General features: G+C 53.6%; 7 protein-coding genes across 7 annotated transcripts; 4 read left to right on the plus strand and 3 right to left on the minus strand.

Moving 5' to 3' along the window:
* Positions 1 to 1257: 1257 nt before the first annotated feature.
* RHO25_002790 (uncharacterized protein) lies at positions 1258 to 1590 on the plus strand (the record flags this gene model as incomplete). Its single annotated transcript, XM_023598341.2, has 2 exons — positions 1258 to 1297; positions 1364 to 1590. The coding sequence occupies 2 exons, from the start codon at positions 1258 to 1260 to the stop codon at positions 1588 to 1590; spliced, it is 267 nt and encodes an 88-aa protein (XP_023455424.2).
* A 1757-nt stretch (positions 1591 to 3347) lies between these two features.
* On the minus strand, positions 3348 to 5070 carry RHO25_002791 (uncharacterized protein; the record flags this gene model as incomplete). The annotated part of the gene is made up of 3 exons (XM_023598342.2): positions 3348 to 4627; positions 4677 to 4889; positions 4947 to 5070. The coding sequence occupies 3 exons, from the start codon at positions 5068 to 5070 to the stop codon at positions 3348 to 3350; spliced, it is 1617 nt and encodes a 538-aa protein (XP_023455423.1).
* Positions 5071 to 5504: 434 nt separating this feature from the next.
* RHO25_002792 (uncharacterized protein) lies at positions 5505 to 6431 on the plus strand (the record flags this gene model as incomplete). The annotated part of the gene is made up of 1 exon (XM_023598343.2): positions 5505 to 6431. One exon carries the CDS (start codon positions 5505 to 5507, stop codon positions 6429 to 6431), a length of 927 nt encoding a protein of 308 aa, XP_023455422.1.
* Positions 6432 to 8870: 2439 nt separating this feature from the next.
* On the plus strand, positions 8871 to 10100 carry RHO25_002793 (uncharacterized protein; the record flags this gene model as incomplete). The annotated part of the gene is made up of 3 exons (XM_023598344.2): positions 8871 to 8939; positions 9151 to 10005; positions 10059 to 10100. The coding sequence occupies 3 exons, from the start codon at positions 8871 to 8873 to the stop codon at positions 10098 to 10100; spliced, it is 966 nt and encodes a 321-aa protein (XP_023455421.2).
* Positions 10101 to 11408: 1308 nt separating this feature from the next.
* RHO25_002794 (uncharacterized protein) lies at positions 11409 to 13246 on the minus strand (the record flags this gene model as incomplete). The annotated part of the gene is made up of 3 exons (XM_023598345.2): positions 11409 to 12559; positions 12681 to 12761; positions 12823 to 13246. 3 exons carry the CDS (start codon positions 13244 to 13246, stop codon positions 11409 to 11411), a joined length of 1656 nt encoding a protein of 551 aa, XP_023455420.1.
* Positions 13247 to 14323: 1077 nt separating this feature from the next.
* RHO25_002795 (uncharacterized protein) lies at positions 14324 to 15292 on the minus strand (the record flags this gene model as incomplete). Its single annotated transcript, XM_023598346.2, has 3 exons — positions 14324 to 14974; positions 15026 to 15124; positions 15176 to 15292. 3 exons carry the CDS (start codon positions 15290 to 15292, stop codon positions 14324 to 14326), a joined length of 867 nt encoding a protein of 288 aa, XP_023455419.2.
* Positions 15293 to 15363: 71 nt separating this feature from the next.
* RHO25_002796 (uncharacterized protein) lies at positions 15364 to 17772 on the plus strand (the record flags this gene model as incomplete). Its single annotated transcript, XM_023598347.2, has 1 exon — positions 15364 to 17772. The coding sequence occupies one exon, from the start codon at positions 15364 to 15366 to the stop codon at positions 17770 to 17772; it is 2409 nt and encodes an 802-aa protein (XP_023455428.1).
* Positions 17773 to 18019: the final 247 nt, after the last annotated feature.

The raw sequence follows: 18019 nt of genomic DNA on the forward strand, positions 1-18019 counted from the left end.
CCACGCCGCCAGAGTTGAGCCAGCAGTGCAGCCGCGGAGAATGCGCGCCCAAGTGCATGGTTGCGCAGTCGCACATCGACGCTGAAGAGCCCATCGAGGGCGTGCTTCGTGTTAGGTTAAAGGCCTGACGTCTGTCTTGAGTTGCAGAGCAGCGGTACAAAGTCCGACCAAGGACTGGCTAGTCCCGAACTCTGTAGTTGGGCAGTGCCGATGGCAGCAGGGTTCGGGGCGTGGGAGATGCCTCCGCCAGATCTCGATGCGCCTCGCAGCGTTCGCGGGGAGCTCTGGGTTGTTGTTTGCAGACAGGGACTTCATAAGAGGCAGCAGCTGCCTGGGCAGTCACGGCGGCGAGGCCTTCATCTCTCTCGGAGGAGCACTTCTCTCTGTCTGGCCTTTCGTTGTCCAGGATACCTCCTACGAAGACGGCCACCTCGTGACGGGCTCGGGGTCCAGTCCGCGAATCCGCAGAGCCGCAAAAGTCTAGAAGGCCATCCGTTGTTAGCCACAGGGCAGAATCACAAAGTCAAAAGCCGCTTCACCTGTCCTACTGCGTGAGCGGTATGCCATTCCTCCTCCACGGCATGCTGTGAGCTTGCGTCTGCCTTACTTGGTGTGTAGGCACGGCCTCGATTCGGCGGACCGCGATGGACAACAGCCTCAGCAAGTGGCGGACGGAAGACTTTGCTAGAAATGAAGCTGGAACCTACGTGGATGCACATGTCGCCCAAGTATACCAGGCAAACCATGGCCATTCACCGCGTCCACTACGTCAACATGAAGGAGGCCATCACCGAGACTTCGCCTGGCTGCCACGCGACATGCGCAGGTGACCCCCAACTGAAGCTTAACTGCCTTGCATACCGCTTGCGACACTCCGGGTCGTCGAAGTCTTCACATGAACAGCACGCCGCGCGGTGGTGTCATCGCAATCCACATTCCGTGATCATTGCGGAGCAGCATCGTGCAGATTTGGGCGAATGCCTCGTCACAAGCCCGCAGCGATTCGAGCGCCCCACTTTCTGTTCGCGTCGTGAATCTTCAAACGTCGTCATGGCTATGTCACAATCCTGTCACAGGCCAGTGTTGCCTCACAACAGCAAACGCCACCTGCCACCTGCCCCTCCAGTGCATTGTCTACTTAAACACTCTTCCAAGCAACCTCTTCCCTCTCCTCCTCATCCACGACACAAGCCACATCAAGTCAACAGACAACCCACTTCAACCAAACCCAACCACCACCACACCAACCAATCCAACATGTCCGCACCAAACGCTGACAAGCCAAACGAGGGCATCGGTACGTCGCCGCTCTAAACGACACCCCACTTTCGTCACTCCTTTGCTAACTCCACCGCGTCAACAGTTGGCCAGATTGGCAACTCCCTCCAGAACGCCGCCAACTACGTCTCCGACACCGTTCAGGGCAAGTCCGCTGAGGCTTCCAAGGAGGCCAACAAGGAGCAGGCCAAGGGCAACACCCCAAACAGCAGCCTCACCGACCGCGCCAGCGGTGCCGCCGGCGCTGTCAGCGACAAGCTCAGCCAGGAGAAGCACGAGGGCTCCGCCAAGGTCAACAAGGAGGCTATCTGAGCTTGTTGTCTTGACTTTGCACCACACGCGAGGTATGTGAGCATGCGGGACATGAGCATGGAAACTTGTCACTGACATTGTCACAGCATGACTACTATGGTACGCCTCGAGTAATGGGATCCAACAGTACGACACGGCATGACTGAGTTACGAGATCACGGCATCAATTGTGAGCCTGCCTTGAAAATGGCGAGGCATCTTCAGATACCCCAGAATCAAATTACCTTTTCTGAGTGAACACACGTGCTTCCAGCCGTCCCCTCTTCGAGCAATAATTTACTTTTTATTTGTGCGGTCTATGTAATACATAAACCATGCAGGCGGTGGCACTGCCTCTAACAGGAGCTCGTTAACGGAGTCGCACCGTCGTACTGGCCCGCGCACTGTATTAGCCGCCTTGTAGGCGACACTCGGTGGGGATTATTACCGTCTTAGGGAGGTAAGTCCGACCACCGGAGACTAGAGGCCAAAACGTAATTCTAACTACTTAGCCTGTTGCTAGGCATTAACATCTATATATCCCTTAGGTAAACGTCCACTAATGCCTTCGGAGGTCGCAAGACTTTAACTATATTAGGGTGCTGTCCCTAGATACGTTCGAATACCCTTAGGTTATATTTCTTCCCCAAATGCTTGTTCGTTAAACAGGCGATCTTATCGACTATAATCTGCTGCCGGATTAATGTTCTAAAGTATTTACGTACAGAATTAGGTTGCTAGTGCTTCTAAGGCTCGTTAAAGGAGTGGGAGAGATAGCTCTTCTATAGGCACTAGACCAATGCCTAACTTAGGATAAGCCAACGCCTTTTATCGAATCCACTTAAGCTAGGCGATAGTGCGGTAGCCACTATCATTTGATTCCGCGTCATTATTAATGGGACTGGGGTGTCGCATAACCGTCGCCAGACCAAATAGAACTCATCCTAGACCGCTCGCGCTACCTCATAGTGTAGCCAGATATGGTCTTGGGTAAGGTCAGCTCCATCAATAGGGCAGAGCTGGAATTCAATTGGTATCTAGTTAAGCTGGCTTCCGGTTTTCACCTTGCCATGGACCATCCGCCATAGCAAGTCACCCGCCTTTGGAACCCCGTATAACAGTCGGAGCGAGTTCCAAAAGGTCTCTGGTTCCATCGATTTACCCGTAAAGGACTCTTCATTGCTGCATCAATTGCGCCTGTCTGCCCCTCATGCTACCATGTACCCATCTTCATGTCGTGTGTTCCATGAGAACCCGTCTGCCCCTCTTCACGTTGTGTAACCCATGTCGACGTTGTGAATGGTGCCTTGGCTTGGGTGCATTTTCCGCTACGGCCATGCAAGGACTAGGTAGCTCTACTGCATGACTGCAGCAAGGAATAACACTCGCATACGTCGATTCTGCAGACCCAAATACTGACAGCAATGGAGCCACAATACCGATGGCTTTGATACCACGTCACTGCACTGCATACGTGTCCATGTACAAACTGTTAGCAGTAACCTTCCGACAGACCGATCAAGTGACAAAGGCCACATCTCATTTCTGCTCCTGTAGAATATGATACGCAATGCCCGTTCCCACCCCAGCGCCATGCACGCTCCCTCTCTGTCTGCGTACAGCACAGATCTAAGAAGTAGGAAACTCCGCATCCTCGGCGTCCTGTTGAGAAAAATTTGAAGTATATCCGCCCCCCTTGAGACTTCCCCTCCAAAAATGCACTTGTCACCAGAAATCCTGGCTACTCTGCTCTTCACGAAGAATATGTCTTCTCGTCCTCAAAACTCCTGCACCACGTAGAATAGCATGTACGCCTCGGCATTCAGGACCTCTTTCTCGTCCACCAGTACCACCATACTATCATCCAACCGAAACCACTCGTCGTCCTGCTTCGAGTATGAAATGTAATGCCCGCTGTCGATTTTGCCCTTATGCACGACGACGGAAGAGAGCTCGTAGATTGGAGCTTCGGGCTCGACGGGTGCTTCGTCGGCAGCGTCTTTATCTTTGCTGGATGTTTTGCTTTCGTCGTCATCGTCATCCTTTTTCGAGTCGCCATTTGTGCCTTCCTTGCTTCCTGCACCAGATTTGCTGACGTATGGTGACATGTCCAACACGAATGGGAACCGGACTTTGGTGTCGACCTTTTGACTCTCTTTGCTGGATTTTGAATGCGAAAAGCGTTTGAAGTGGATGGGGATGACTGGTGGCAGACGAGTCAACGAGAGCTTCTTCTTGGCTTCCTTGGGCCCGTCGCATTTGCGGCAGGTGTAGTTTTCGCTCGACAACGTCTCGGCTGATGTATATCGGTCCAGGCATTCGACCAGCTCCACCGGGATCTGCTCCTTCACAGTCTGAGTAGCGCCCGTGAGTGCAAGCTTCTTCTTTTTGACCACAACGCCAGCGCTCTTCACATCGAGACTGAGGTCCATGAAAGCTTCTGATGTGCTGTTCGCAGTTTTGCATGTGCCGCACGTCACTGTGCTCCGCATCATTCCTCCGAACGTTTGGTGTACCACGCACTCGCAATTTTTCGCATCTTTCTTCTCCTCATCTTCCGTATTCGCCTCGTGCAGGCTATTAAGTATGAATCCGAGGTATTCGTGTGCATCTTGCTGGCTGTACCCAGCCAGATTCCCTCCATTTTTCCAGCAGCCTTGTAGCATATGCACTGCACCGTATCCCTCGTGTTTTTCGGCGCCGTAGAAATCGGTGAACATATCGTCAAGGGCACAAGAAGTGCATGCTTCGCGTTCGCATTCGGAGGATCGATGCCCCTCGGAGAGGTAGTATGTGCGGATGAATGGGTTGTGAATAAGCGATTGGAGGATCACAGACATGAAGCATGTCTGACCCATGTTATATAACCCTCTCAGACCTGTTGCAGCACATGGTGTCGTCGCAGTATTGCCCGAAACCAGCTTCTTATCGTTCTCGTCCGTCAGCATAGAGAACTTTCGCTTCTTGGAGGGCGGGGATCGGATGGTCTCGAAGGCGGGGTCATAGACGAAGTCTTTGCACATATGGCAGTAGAGGAAGCCGTTCGCAGACTCCACGGCTATGCTGTGTCAGCCATATTTGTCCACACTCTTTTCGGAATCACCCACCGAAGAGATGGTCTTTGCGATGCGGGTCCCTCGTCACGCTGACATTGGGACATTGCAGACAGAGGTACGTCACCGCACCTGTCACCGCAGGTCCATTTGATCCCTTGTACAGCGCCCAGCTCAAGTTGTCCTCTTTCTGTAGCGACGTGATCGCTTTTTGATATCCCGTGATGGCGCCTTGCCGTGCACTGGTCAGCAGGCTCTTCGTATGCGCTATGCACCCGCGTTAGCTCTCCGTCATCGCCGTTGTATGCTGCACGTGGTACTCACAGCACCCAAATTCGGTCTGCGTGGGCGTGAGCGCCTTCGTATCGCTGGTGCTGGCCTTCTTTAACAGCTTCGGTGCGGAGGAGGACTCGGAGGTGGCCGAAGGGGTTTGCGCCGTCGTCGCCATGGTGTCGTGGCGTACCAGCGCCTTTCCGACGACGTACGCAGCTTCTACCAGCTCATCGCCGGGACGAAGAGGCAGTGGAGTGGATGGGTTTTGCACAGTGCGTGAACGTGAACATGCGCTTCAACTAGCTCGGATGAACTATTGATCGGCCGTGCCTGCCCTAGTTAGCGCCGCACTAAATCCGGGGAAGCGTGCAACGGTGCAGCGCCTTCCGCCACCCCGGTCGTGACATATGACGACAATGCCTTTGTGTGTACATCTACTCCTCCTCTGGCTCTGCGCGCTGAGTGTCATCTTCGTACAATCGGAGACATTGCTCGTGACATTGCTATAAACGTCTCCGCCGGGGCTATCCCTTACTTTGGAGTCTTGCCAATGGACCGGCACAAGCCCGATCCAGTTTACGACGAAGAGTCTGCATAGAGACGAAGAACATGGCGGCGACAATTCAAGCAACGGAGGCATCACCACTCCTCCAGCTCCCACCAGAGCTGCGCAATCAAATCTTTGAACATGTGCTCTGCAACAAGAAAATCCATGTGGCCATGCGACCCACTCAGGCCGAGGAGTCTGGAGGATTTCCTTATGGCTCAGAACCCATCTGGTTCAATGAGCGCTACAAGCCCATGTACTGCGTCTGCTTGAATGGAGACGAATGGGTTGAAGCCTACGAGCTGAGTAAAGCGGACGATCCAGCAGCGCAAAGCTCCAATTTGCAAGCAAAAACGAACGACCACAAAGCTTGCGAGCGAGTCCTGAACGACTTACGATGGCAAGATTTCATGCGCATGCCCTCCGCACAGCATTGCGAGTGTGTGACGAGACCTTGTCCCCATTTTTTCGAGCATCGACGAAATATGATTGCGAAATATGGATCGCCTCCGGAAGGATTGAAGGTCGCTCATGCGAATACCAAACTGGACCTGTCGCTGCTCAGTACATGCAAGAAGATATACAATGAGACGGCTCTCCTACCATACAGTGGTAATACATTCAGTTTCCACGTGCCAGTCGAGCTCAATGCTTTCCTGGATCAGGTCCTGACCCGATCGCAACGTGATGCAATACAAACTTTGTATGTATATCTGGGCGCGCTGAGCCGGCCTACGCTGCCAAACACTGTTCCACGAGATCTGAAGAGACTGCAATGTCACGTCCCGAGTCTCACGCCAGCTGTCATGACAGAAGACATGCATGAAACGCTGGGCCCCTGGAGTCGGAAATTCGAGCAAGTCCAGGTGATCCTAGGGGAAATGGGAAGCAAACCAGCTGGGGAGCAACAAGTCAAGGGACGAAGAGAATTCTCCAGGACTTTAGAGGATCTGTTGACTAAATCTTCAAGCTTCTCGGCGGGGACGTGAGGTTATTTGGCTCTTCGCGCGCAGTCTTCCGCTCCCAGGTCACTCCAGAGCGCCATTAATTGCACGCTCCAGCAAATACGTAGGTCCTTGACTTCTCGGATGTAGGGTTACGACCGACCTTACTGCTTGCACCACGGACTTTCCTGGTCGTCCGTGCTCCGTGTTGCACAAGCACGCTGACCGATGATGACGCGGACGCGGGCGCAGACGCAGAAAGTAGCCCACGCAAGTGGCAACAACTTCTCTTCCACACACCGCCTGTCGCCGCCTTGCCTCCGGTCTCGATCGCCACAAAGGAACAATGTCTGGAATACGAGCTTACAACACGGTGAGCCTTCTGCGGTCATGGCAACGCTGGTAATGTTGCGTGCGTAGGCTTGTCGCCTCAGTGGGCAGTCTGGTGGTGTTGAGATTGCCAGAGCAACGAAAGAGCGAGGCGGAGGCCGCGCACTGCTTCGCGGGCCTCTACTGCAGCAAGGCCTAAGACGGAGTGGTTCCGATCGCGCCGGCTCTACCTCTTGTGACTCGGAAGCGCGAGCTGAAGAGGGCCTTACACGTTCGAATGATGGTTCTCGCTGGTCGTGCCTGGTATAGGTCGTCCGTCGAGAACGCTGGTAAAGCAAGAGAGTGGCCAGAGGAGATCGGCGCACAGCCATTGGTCCTTCATCGCCCTCGCAATCGCCCTCGCAGGTTCACTAGCTCGCGGTGGTGCTTGTTTGCCGTGATCACTGGCGTGCATCGATCCCAAGCACTGGTCTCATCTCGCCCAGTCAAGTCCGTCTTTCCAGCTCTGCTATACTAGCCGCCGGCATTGTTGATTTCGGCAGACTGCATTTCGCAAATTCGAATGTTCCTCCGGCTGACACGAAGTGTTGTATTGCAAACAGAATATTGAGTTTATGATCTCGACTAGCCAAAATTTAGAGTTGCACCTCCTAACATACCATCCGAACACGCCCTCAGTCGCAGCATCTTCCAAATTCGGGAAGCCGGGGACGCCGAACAGATCGTGGCTCATCGTATCTCTACGATACTTCCGGCAGGATCAGTAGACGCATCTAGAGAAACTTTGATCGATGCTGAGACAGCAAGCAGGGCTGAAAGTTCTCGTGCGCTTGGTGCTGCGTTGTGTCGCTATGGCGGGCGCAGATACAGCTCGACTAATGTTATCCTGTATTCTCTGTGGTCTTTGAAACAGACTGATGACTATGCGTTCACGCCGTCTCGTATTCTTTCTCACAGTGGCTTTGCTGACAGGATTGCTACCACCGGAAATGGCCGAAGGTTGCCAGCGTTTCTGTGACTATTCTCGAACGCGTCGACATCATTCCGAAGAGGCCGCCTCGACTCACAGTCGGTGCATGTGCTGCGGTGAAGTGTAGAGAGGAGTAGCTTCAACTGCGGTGAGTCCGAAAAGCGAAATTCGATGATCATGTCTTGAACAGGCATCCCTGGAAAACGTGACCGGCGACGAGCCCTGAGAGACTAAAAGGTCTCCACTTTGATCGTGGTCTGGGGACGGCGCAGATCTTGTGCCTGAACATCACCCTCGCCCAACCACAACACAACCACGTTTCTAGTTTTGCATCATCGGCCTATCAACGAGTGTGCTACCGCTGTCCGTTCCCGGCCAGCACACATGGCCTCTTGAAGTCTACTCTTCCTCCGGACCACGGCACGAGCAGTCATGGACATTGCTCCGTTCACAAATCATCGGCAGCGCTGGCGGCGAGTCTCAGCCGCACCGCGAGCACGAAATGCAAGCACTGATCGCAATGCCGCGGAGGGCATGCATTGCGTCGAGCGCACTCGTGTCCCGTTCGCGAGCGGCCGACGCAACGCTACTGCCACCAGCTCGCGACGTAATTTGTGCAACAGCGAGCATGATCCCAAGTCTCCTGGTCAGATGGAGCGTCATGCGTGCAGCCAGAAAGCCAGTCCTCCGGCATGCTAGTTCGAAGGATCTAGCTGCCGATTGTGCTCGACTGCGTGGGCCACTGACCATGCCCTACAAATGACGGCCCGCTAAACGGCTTTGGCTTCTCTAACGCCTTGGGGTAGTATGTGCTGCTTCTGCCTATGAGGCACCGCGATTATGCGAAGCTGCATCAAGGGCATCGTGCAGTTGCTAGCCAGCTTCCTTCGCGCCGCAGCCGTGCTGGAACTCATCACTTCACGCCCACGGAAGGCTTGCATATATTCTGAGGTCCAGACGCTTGTTGATCCTGCTTACAGCCCTGCCTTGTGAACCTGCATCAAATGCTTCCACCGTACTCACCGCAAGCATTACTCAACAGTGCTAAGTAAAGAACATCTATCAAAGGCCCGTGGATTTTACAGACACCCCAAACCACCATCCATCGTCCCACTCTACGACTAAGCTACCACCAACGTCCTCAGCCGATTGCATCACTACGCAACGCACGGTGAGCTCTGATCATGGCTTGTGCCGGTGTTCTGGGCTCAGGCCTGTTCGAGAGCCTCTGTCCAGACTCGCTGACATTCTCGGTATGTACGGCCTACTCGTTTCGTCTTAGCAGCTTTCAGAACACCAACACCAAGACTAAACATCTAACACGACGACGATGCATCCATCATACATGCTTAGCGATCTTGCCAGACCGCATGTCGAGTGTTGCCAACATCGCGATCCTGCGTGGCTATAGCACCCCTGCTGCAGCGCGTGGGCTGAAAAGAAGATCCACTGACAATTTAACAGCCCTCGCCTGTCTTCGATCGATGGTCATCTAAACGAGTCAAAGCCGACTGTATCGACCCCGAATTGCTAGAGATGTCGGGCTACTACTGGCAACCTCCCGTTTCCTCAGACGAACAGTACTACGACTTCGATCGCGCGTCGCGACTGCCCACGTCAGCAGAAACCCAGAACGCTTTTGCAGCCTTCGCGGCAGAGCTATATGCACTACCCAACGAACAGCAACCCAGAGCCTACAGCACTTATCCTCAAGCGTACCAGCATCCTCAGCAACTTCCGCAATATCAGATACAGATGCCAACCCCCGTGGAGCAACGCCCGCAGCAATGGTATCCTGACGCGTTCACGCCCAATGCACCGCCTGCCATGAACAGAGCATCGTCATTCCCGCAATATACGGAAATGGGCAACTTTGACACAAATTTCGCCCCTCGAGCTGGTGACGTGTCCTTGGGCCACCTTTCACCCCCGATCAACAGGCCCAGAATGTCACGAGCACCATCCGTCACAGAATCTGTAGCAAGCTCTGTACCTAGCACACGGACCGATTTCTCGCGAGCTGTTTCACCCAGTGTAACAGAAATGTCGCGATGGGGCAAAAGGAACAGCGACAATAGCTGGTCCTGTGCATATCCAGGGTGCACATCAAAGTCAACTTTCCATCGCGGATGTGATCTGCGAAAGCACTACAAGAGGCATACGAAATCGCTGTACTGCCGCCACGAAGGCTGTCCGCAGGCCACAGAGGGTGGATTTTCGAGCAAGAAGGACCGCGCACGGCACGAGGCCAAGCACAATCCAACAATCGTCTGTGAATGGGACGGATGTGAGAGACTGTTCAGCCGACAGGATAATATGGTGAGTCAAACCATTTCATGGTCCTACGCCCTATGCTGATGTCTCCGCCTTAGAAGGATCATGTCAGACGAGTACACAAGCGTCGCGTGCACTGAAAGTACGCGTGGCGAAGGATGAGCTGGACGTGTTTCAGAGTCTCACATCTCTTGGAATCAAAAGAGGAGTGTGATTCCATGTTGGTGTCACAATGCAATCACGATGCCTCTCGTCGTTTGGATGCAGTAGTGCTCACGGCTGTTGGATTGCTACGTCACGTCAAAAATGGACCATGAGCGGTCTACTCTTGGTTACACCGCAGCATGCAGAGTCTGCTGACAAGCTACCTCCTCGCAAATCTGCATAGCCACTCCTTACAGGGCGCACTGGGAATCGCACTCGCAACACTCGTATGACGAGGAGCTGCGGACTCGGTCTTGCCGGGAAACACGATTAAGTCGCTGTCGATCCAGGCCTCTCAGCCCCCTTCGAGCCCGCACAAACTGGACTTCCCAATCCGGTAATCCGGAACTCGACTCGCATCGATCGCCTCCCCCAGCAAGAAGACGATCAAAGCTGGACAACTAGCTCATCACAGCGGCAATAGCGCGGAGAAGATTGAGTGAACCTTGAGAACCGGGTCATCATTGTGGCCGATAGGTCCAGCGTTAGAAGCTGCGTACGAGCCATATGCAAGCCACAAATTGCAGGAACATGCGGCTTCGCTCAGCGCCGCAGAATCCTTCTCGAACAGACCGCAGCTGAACAATGGAGTCAAGTGCTTAATTCCGACAAGCAACCGGCCGTGGCTGTGGCTCTGCTGACTTTGCCTGTACGCGGTGAAGTTGACGAAGCAGTAGAGATTTTAGATGACTGTATGTACAGTGTGCACTGAACGATGCTTCACCCATCATACCACGTGCCATGCTTCGAGCGCTATTGTGCCGTGGATGCAATCCGCGACTCTGAGAATGTGTCGGATATAACTCCATTCTATCAAAACTGTATTCGCCAGTTGTATGCAGTTAATGCAGTCTCCTGTGCAAGCGTTCGCACAGTTGGCCGAAGGCTTTAGGGCTGTGAGATCGGCAACACTGGTCCATGCTGAACAACGTGGGAGCTCGCTAAGTCTTGCTGCTTGCCCCAATCTTTCCTTGGAATCGCTCGGAGTCAGAAAGCTGACAGACGTGTGGACGGAGAATCCCATATAAGCTGAAAAGCTAATCTGCTGACATAAGAGTTCAAGGCTTTGACATGACGGAGCTTGTGGAACTCTATCGCGCGGTATGAATCAAGAGACTTCGCGCTCACAAAGTTGTGTGTATGCCTTGGCGTTAAGTGGTTGATCAGAGTACGGTTGTATGGATGATCTTCGATAACATACTCCCAAAAGCTGCAAATGAAGGATAAAACTTCACACCTGCCAATCACGAACTGGTTGTAGCCGACACGACTGTCGTGGAATACTTCGTAACAAGCGTCGGAGTCGGCTCCCATGCTGTTCTCTTTGTCGAAGTCGTTCCCCACTTCTCCGAAAATTCAGGATACAGCGAACGGTATCTTCCTGTCGGACTCCATTCTGGAAAGGTAGCCCATGAGGGCGGCACTTCGCTTGTTTCGGCAGGATCGAGAATTGCTGTTGAGCCTACCATCGTCACGGTCTGCGACCAAGTCGACATTGCGAGGATCAGATCGCCATTTGGCATCGTTGCGACACGGGTGCCAGGGAGGAGAGCTGTTTGTGTTGTTGTGGAAGGCGGCGGGACTACGACGGTAGAGTACATTGTTTTCATTGGTGGCCGGGTGTGGGTATTCTTTGCGATGGAAAGTTCGTTTGTGGCGTCTGTGGGTGGCATTGTCCAGGTACTGACGCCCGTGGGCCAGCTGGTGGGCCAGGTACTGGTGTCTGCCTTGTCGTCCCAGATTGTGCTGACGGTGGGTTTCAAATATGGATAGTATCTTGTTCGCTCCGTTCCGCTGACTTTGCCTGTTGCGGTGCCCCAGTCGAAGGTCGAAGCATAGTATGTACTGTAGTAAGGTGGTCCATTCCAGCTGGTTTGCGAAGATTGGACTGCTTGGTGCTGGTCATACGCTCTCAAGCAAGCTTTGTATCCGTCGTTTGGCCACGGGGGATACTTGTTCTGGGAACCGGGCGTCGGTTGTATCCAATTGCCTTTCTGGTCTTTCTTCCAGGGCAGCACTGCAGGCCATTGAGGTTTGGTCTGCTCGCAGCTACTGATCACCGTCCCCGGCGTGCCGCACCATCCATATTGGAAGACTTCGGTCCACGTCTCGCAGCCAGTCAAAGCACTGAGTTCATGGACTTTGAGCCACCAGTAAGGATCAGTGTCATGATGCTTCTTTGCATTCCAGTAGTCGGTTGTGTTGTATTCTAGATCCATAAATGGATCATATTTGCACTGAGAATCGTATTCCCAGTAGGGGTTTCTCAGGTCGAAATAATCCATTTTGTCCTTCATTCCAGGTTTGCCTTGCGCTCTGAAGTTGAGGTACGGGCCTTTGGAGAGGAGGCCCGTGTGGCCGTCAGGATTCAAACGAGGGTCTTCGCAAAAAGGTTCTAGAAAGCATGAAGAGTCAGTGGGCATGCACAACTATCATAATTACGTGGCGCTCGTCAAGCGCTGTTCGAAACAGCTACATGTCGAGGGCCCGGGTGCAGAGTCGATCTTTGTACGTACTAACGATTGCAAGGTCGTACCCAGTCGGTCCGTTACAATACACCATTACGGAACGTCCCACACGGTCAGTATCGTCGGCGTCTACCACTGAAAGTCAGCCAAATCCCATAATTCAAGCAAGAAAGAATCAGCTCGCACTTACTGGAAGCCGGTAAACAGTTCGTAGTCTCCCCTGTCGATTTGTTCCGGTCCTCGAACGTCACCAACTTGTGTCCGTTGCACTCCTCTCCCTCATAAATCGCCAGCGTACAGTTCCAAATCGTCTGGTCTTTCGATTTCGGGTGTTCAGGACGAACTGGCATTTCAAACAGCAAACTTTGGAATCTGTGTGTGAAGCTCTTGCACCGGCCTGATTGAAGTTGATATTGTCCGAGTTCAGCATCTTGGCGGGAACAGCCGAATTCCCACCAGGTTTTCAAGTCGAGCTTGTCACCGTTGTGGGAGGAGCTGAGCCCCTCCCAGTTGTTTGTGTTGATTCCTGGATGGTAGGGACGATGGGGATTGCCGCCAGCGACGAGTAAAGGGAGAACTGCGAGCAGCACGGCAGGCTTCAACAGCTTGCGCATCTTTCTCCTGTTCTAGGTGTGATATGCTCGGTCCTGACGTTGCTCTGCCTGTAAGCTCGGGATCTAGCTACGATAAATTACTATAGATCGTTAGTGCACTCGAGCATATCTCTTTTCAGCAACACAAGCGAGGGTCAGCTCGTTCAAAAAGATCTGCCATGTGGACTTGTGCTCTGCCAAGCCATAGTACCATGGGTGGCGTAGAGACTCCGCTGTGCTTCCCGTGAACTGTGCTAAATGCCTGAGGCTTGATCTCGACCAGATCCTACTCGCTCAACGGGACGACTGTACAGCGGGAAGTCGCTCTTGGACACATCGGCAGCATCGTTCTGGGCAACCGTGTGCCCACGCGTACCTTTCCGTTGGAGAACATGTCTTGGAGACGAGAAGGTCGCCTCGGTAACTAGCTCTGCGAATTGAATTGATAATCTCCGATGCGACGAATGAGAATAGCGAGGGTCGCAGAGGTAATCCACTGTTATACAGATGTCAGTGCCGCGCAGAATTGCGGCGTGAAGGGAAGTATCTGCTCACCGCACTTTTACAACCCTTTTCAGCTCTTAGTCAACACGCCGGATTTCTATTGCGTGCCTTCGGGCCCAGGATGAAGACGAAGAAAAGCGAACAGCTGAGGACGCCTGCTGAGGTTGCAGTGTGAGTCTCTCGCCAGGTGAAAGCAGCTTGCCAACATGGGCGGAAATTGAGAGGCTCGCATCGAGGGGTGACTTGCTAACGAACACAGGAGACACTTGCGTTTCCTGGTCCTGGCATAGCGAATGGGCTCTGCAGTCGTGGGTGGAGATGAGGCGATGGATACGGTGGCAGCGGTGCTCGTCCTAGGTTCGGTAGCCACTGAGAAGGAGCGCTCGAGCCATATCTGCAACGGATCCCGGTCTCAGGAGTCCATCTGCCTTCATCCACATAGAGCTTCATAGAAGAGCCAGATTGGCAGGTCAGGTCATGTGAACGTCAAAGAAAATACCGGGCTTATCTATACAGTCAGCCTGTTCTACACTTCCGCCACTTACCCACAAAGTAGCAGCATCTGGCCTGAATGTTCCTTTTTATTGGTTGGCTTTACCTCCCCTTCTTCACCCAATCCTGTACACTCTCCCTCACACCTTGCACTTTTTCTTCTGCCATAGCTAATCCCATCTGGCTGTGCGCCTTCCCGGTCTCAATGAAATGCCTGATGCCATCTCTGGCTCTAATGTGATTATCCGCAATCACGGGGAACTTCTTCTCGTAATGCCATGCCAAGTTGCCGACGTTCTCTGTTGTTCGTGGGACGACGTAGTTGGCTGTGACGACTCCTGTTATGATGGGCGTCGCGAACCGGAGGAGAATGTTGCGGTTCCGTGAAACGATGCTGCCGGCCATTGCTGCGACGAGCACGTATATACCGCCTGGGAGGAGCTTCTCGTTGCTCTCTTTGGGCGGGGCGAGGGAGGCAATGGTCGAGGTGAAGCTATGCTCCGCGTCCATGAAGCGGGTCATGCCATTGTTGACTGCATCTTCGGCACGGACTGCGTAGTCGTGTAGCGCCAGACGACCGTTTCGAATTTGGGCGGCGAGCTTATCGGTGGGTGTTGTTCGTCGAGGAGTCGCGCTCTGTTCGTGTCGCTCTGGTTCGGGTTTGGTGGTTATGCCAGAGGCTGGAGGGGGAGTCGTGTGGGCAATTTCGCGCGGTGAAGGCTCGTCGTAGTCATAAATGGACTTTCTCTTTCGCTATTTGTTCGGTCAGTCCTCGTTCCCAGCGCGATCTTCTGTTCATCGTACAATCTCTTTCACGGGATCCGCTGCTGGCTCTTCTGCAAATGCGCTGCGCTTGGGTAGGACAGCCAGACCGGCGACGAGGCCACCCAATGGCAGAAGGTGCTGGAGTATGTTAGTGCCCATCTCATCAACTTGGCCAGTGTCATTCCTCACCTGCCGCAGTAATGGAGCAGCCATGGCGTATGTTGCTCTGTCCAATGCCTCGCTCAACGTCCACGAGACGCTGCTGATCGGAGCTGCGGGAGGCCTCGGGAGAGCCAGGCTTGGCATCGATCATCGCCTCGCCTCGCCTGATCCCAAGTGGTCCTCTCTCCTCTCACATCGCACAGACGAGCGGCAGCATGAAACGGGTGGCACGGCAGTGGACATGTCCCTCATGTGCACTGCGCCAACCGCGTCGAGGTCTGGTCACTTCGACGCGCGCCAAGGGAGCTGCAGCCGCTGCAGCAGCGGCGACCGACGACTATCGACCCGTGTCGAAAGCAGATCCATCCATTGCCCACGATGACAGAACATTGAGGCAAGTCTTTGATTCGCCCGACTTCTGGAAGGACTTCTCATCAAAGCAAAAGTATCACTATGGAGGGAACAAAAATGCGGGTCTCTTCCAGAATCGATACCTCTACGAACCGGCCGGATTCGAACGATGGGCGAACGATGTGTTGCAGAAGTGCCAGAGGATCGTTGCAAAAGTGTTACAATATGATTCCGTGGAGCAATACAAGCGCATCGCTCGAGATATGGACAGACTGAGCGACTTGCTGTGTCGTGTCATCGATCTGAGCGACTTCATTCGCTCCGTTCATCCGGATCCAAAGATACAAGCGGCGGCGAGTCAGGCGTATGCGATGATGTTCCAATACATGAATATTCTGAACACAACGAGGGGACTAGATACTCAGCTAAAGCGAGCTCAATCGACACCAGAGGTATGGGAATCGTGGAGCCCAGAGGAGCAAACAGTAGCGGATATCTTGATTCGAGACTTTGCGAAAAGCGCAATAGAATTGCCCGAGCAGCAAAGGCAGGCCTTTGTGGATATTTCAGATGACATTGCGGTGGTGGGAAATGACTTCGTGGACAAGATGACTGCCGAAAAGCCAGTCCTGTCGATCGAGAGCAGCCGAATGAAAGGCATGGACCCCGTGTTTGTGAGGCAACTGACGAAATGGGGACGAGTGAACTTGCCAACGGAAGGAATGCCAGCGACTATTGCGTTACGGACGGTAGAGGATCCGGATACACGACAGGAAATCTACATGGCCAATAGGATTTCATCGACTGCCAACGTTCAACGATTGGAGCGGCTGCTGAAGAAGCGTGCAGAATTGGCAGACTTGTCAGGATACGACAGCTTTGCGCACATGACGCTCACGGACAAGATGGCCAAGTCGCCCGAAGCTGTAACGTCATTCTTGAATGGCCTAGCTCAGGTCAATGCACCAAAAGTGCGGGAGGAACTGCAGGAACTGCTGGAATTGAAGAAGAGCGATGCTCAGAGGGGTGCGGACAGACTCAATGCTTGGGACCGGGACTACTATACGGCCCAGCTCCTGCAGTCAATGCGTTCGAAAGCACGAACTCCAGACTTTTTGAGCGCCTACTTCTCTCTGGGCACCGTCTTTCAAGGGCTCTCGCGTCTCTTTCATCGCCTCTATGGCATCCGTCTCGTGCCTCATCAGACACTACCGGGAGAGACATGGAACGAGGACGTGCGACGCCTCGATGTCATCGACGACCACGAAGGCCATATTGCAGTCATCTATTGCGATCTGTTCGAGCGACCAGGAAAATCGCCCAATCCAGCACACTTCACACTTCGATGCTCACGTCGGATCTCCGAGGAAGAGATGCATGAGGCGGCAGAAGTCACCTCGCGACCCAATTCTCCCTTCGCGACAGCACAAGAAGCAGTAAACGATGGCTTAGCCACCAACTTCAACCCGCGCGACAACAACGCCCTCTATCAACTCCCCACCATCGCTCTCATTTGCGACTTCTCCATGCCAGCATCCTCTACCTTCTCCCGCCAGCGTCCAGCACTTCTTACTTTCCGCGAACTCACGACTCTCTTCCACGAAATGGGCCACGCCTTACATTCCATCTGTGGCCGCACCGCTCTGCAGAACGTCTCCGGAACCCGCTGCGCGACCGACTTCGCCGAACTTCCTTCCGTCCTAATGGAGAGTTTTGCTTCCGCGCCGGAAGTCCTCGCCCTCTATGCCCGCCACTGGGAGACCGACGCCCCGCTCGATCCCGCACGTGTCCAGGAACGCGTGCAAATCGATCGCAGAATGCAAGGCGCCGAGACAGAGTCACAAATTCTGCTTGGCATGCTCGATCAGGAATTCCATTCTTCTGCTCCTCTGTCTTGGACTCGCGATGGTGAGTCTACAGAATTATACCATCGCGTCTGGAACCAGTATTCCGCTATTCCCGAACCCCGAGGAACGTCTTGGCAAGGTTTCTTTGGGCATTTGTTTGGGTATGGTGCGACGTACTATAGCTATTTGTTCGATCGCGCTATTGCGGGGAAGATTTGGAGAGATGTATTTCAGCGGCAGGTGGGCGATGCTGTCAACCCGGAACGGGGACAGGTCTTCCGTGACGAGGTGTTGAGATGGGGTGGAGGGAGGGATGGATGGAAGTGTGTGGCGGGTGTGTTGGGAGAGAGTGAGAAGAGAGAGGTTTTGGAGGAGGGTGGTAAAGGGGCTATGGAGAGGGTGGGGTTGTGGGGTGTGCATAACTGAAGGGCCAGAGGGATTGGGAAGATTGAAAATCATGAGATGGTGTACATATGTATGAATGCAAGTATTGCGTGCATCGCGCTTAGGTCGTGAGGGAACATTAGATTTATAGATCAATACATTATAGCATGTACAGCTCTATCGTGTTGAGTGGTCTTCGGGTCGCCGTTCCTGCTGCCAGCTTTTTTGTTCTGCCGCTAAATGCTGTTTCGTCGTAACGCCGGTACTCTTGATCGCTGAATTGATCGCT

The sequence above is a fragment of the Cercospora beticola genome, chromosome 2 (genome assembly GCF_033473495.1).
Source record: "Cercospora beticola chromosome 2, complete sequence".
Lineage (NCBI taxonomy): Eukaryota > Fungi > Ascomycota > Dothideomycetes > Mycosphaerellales > Mycosphaerellaceae > Cercospora > Cercospora beticola.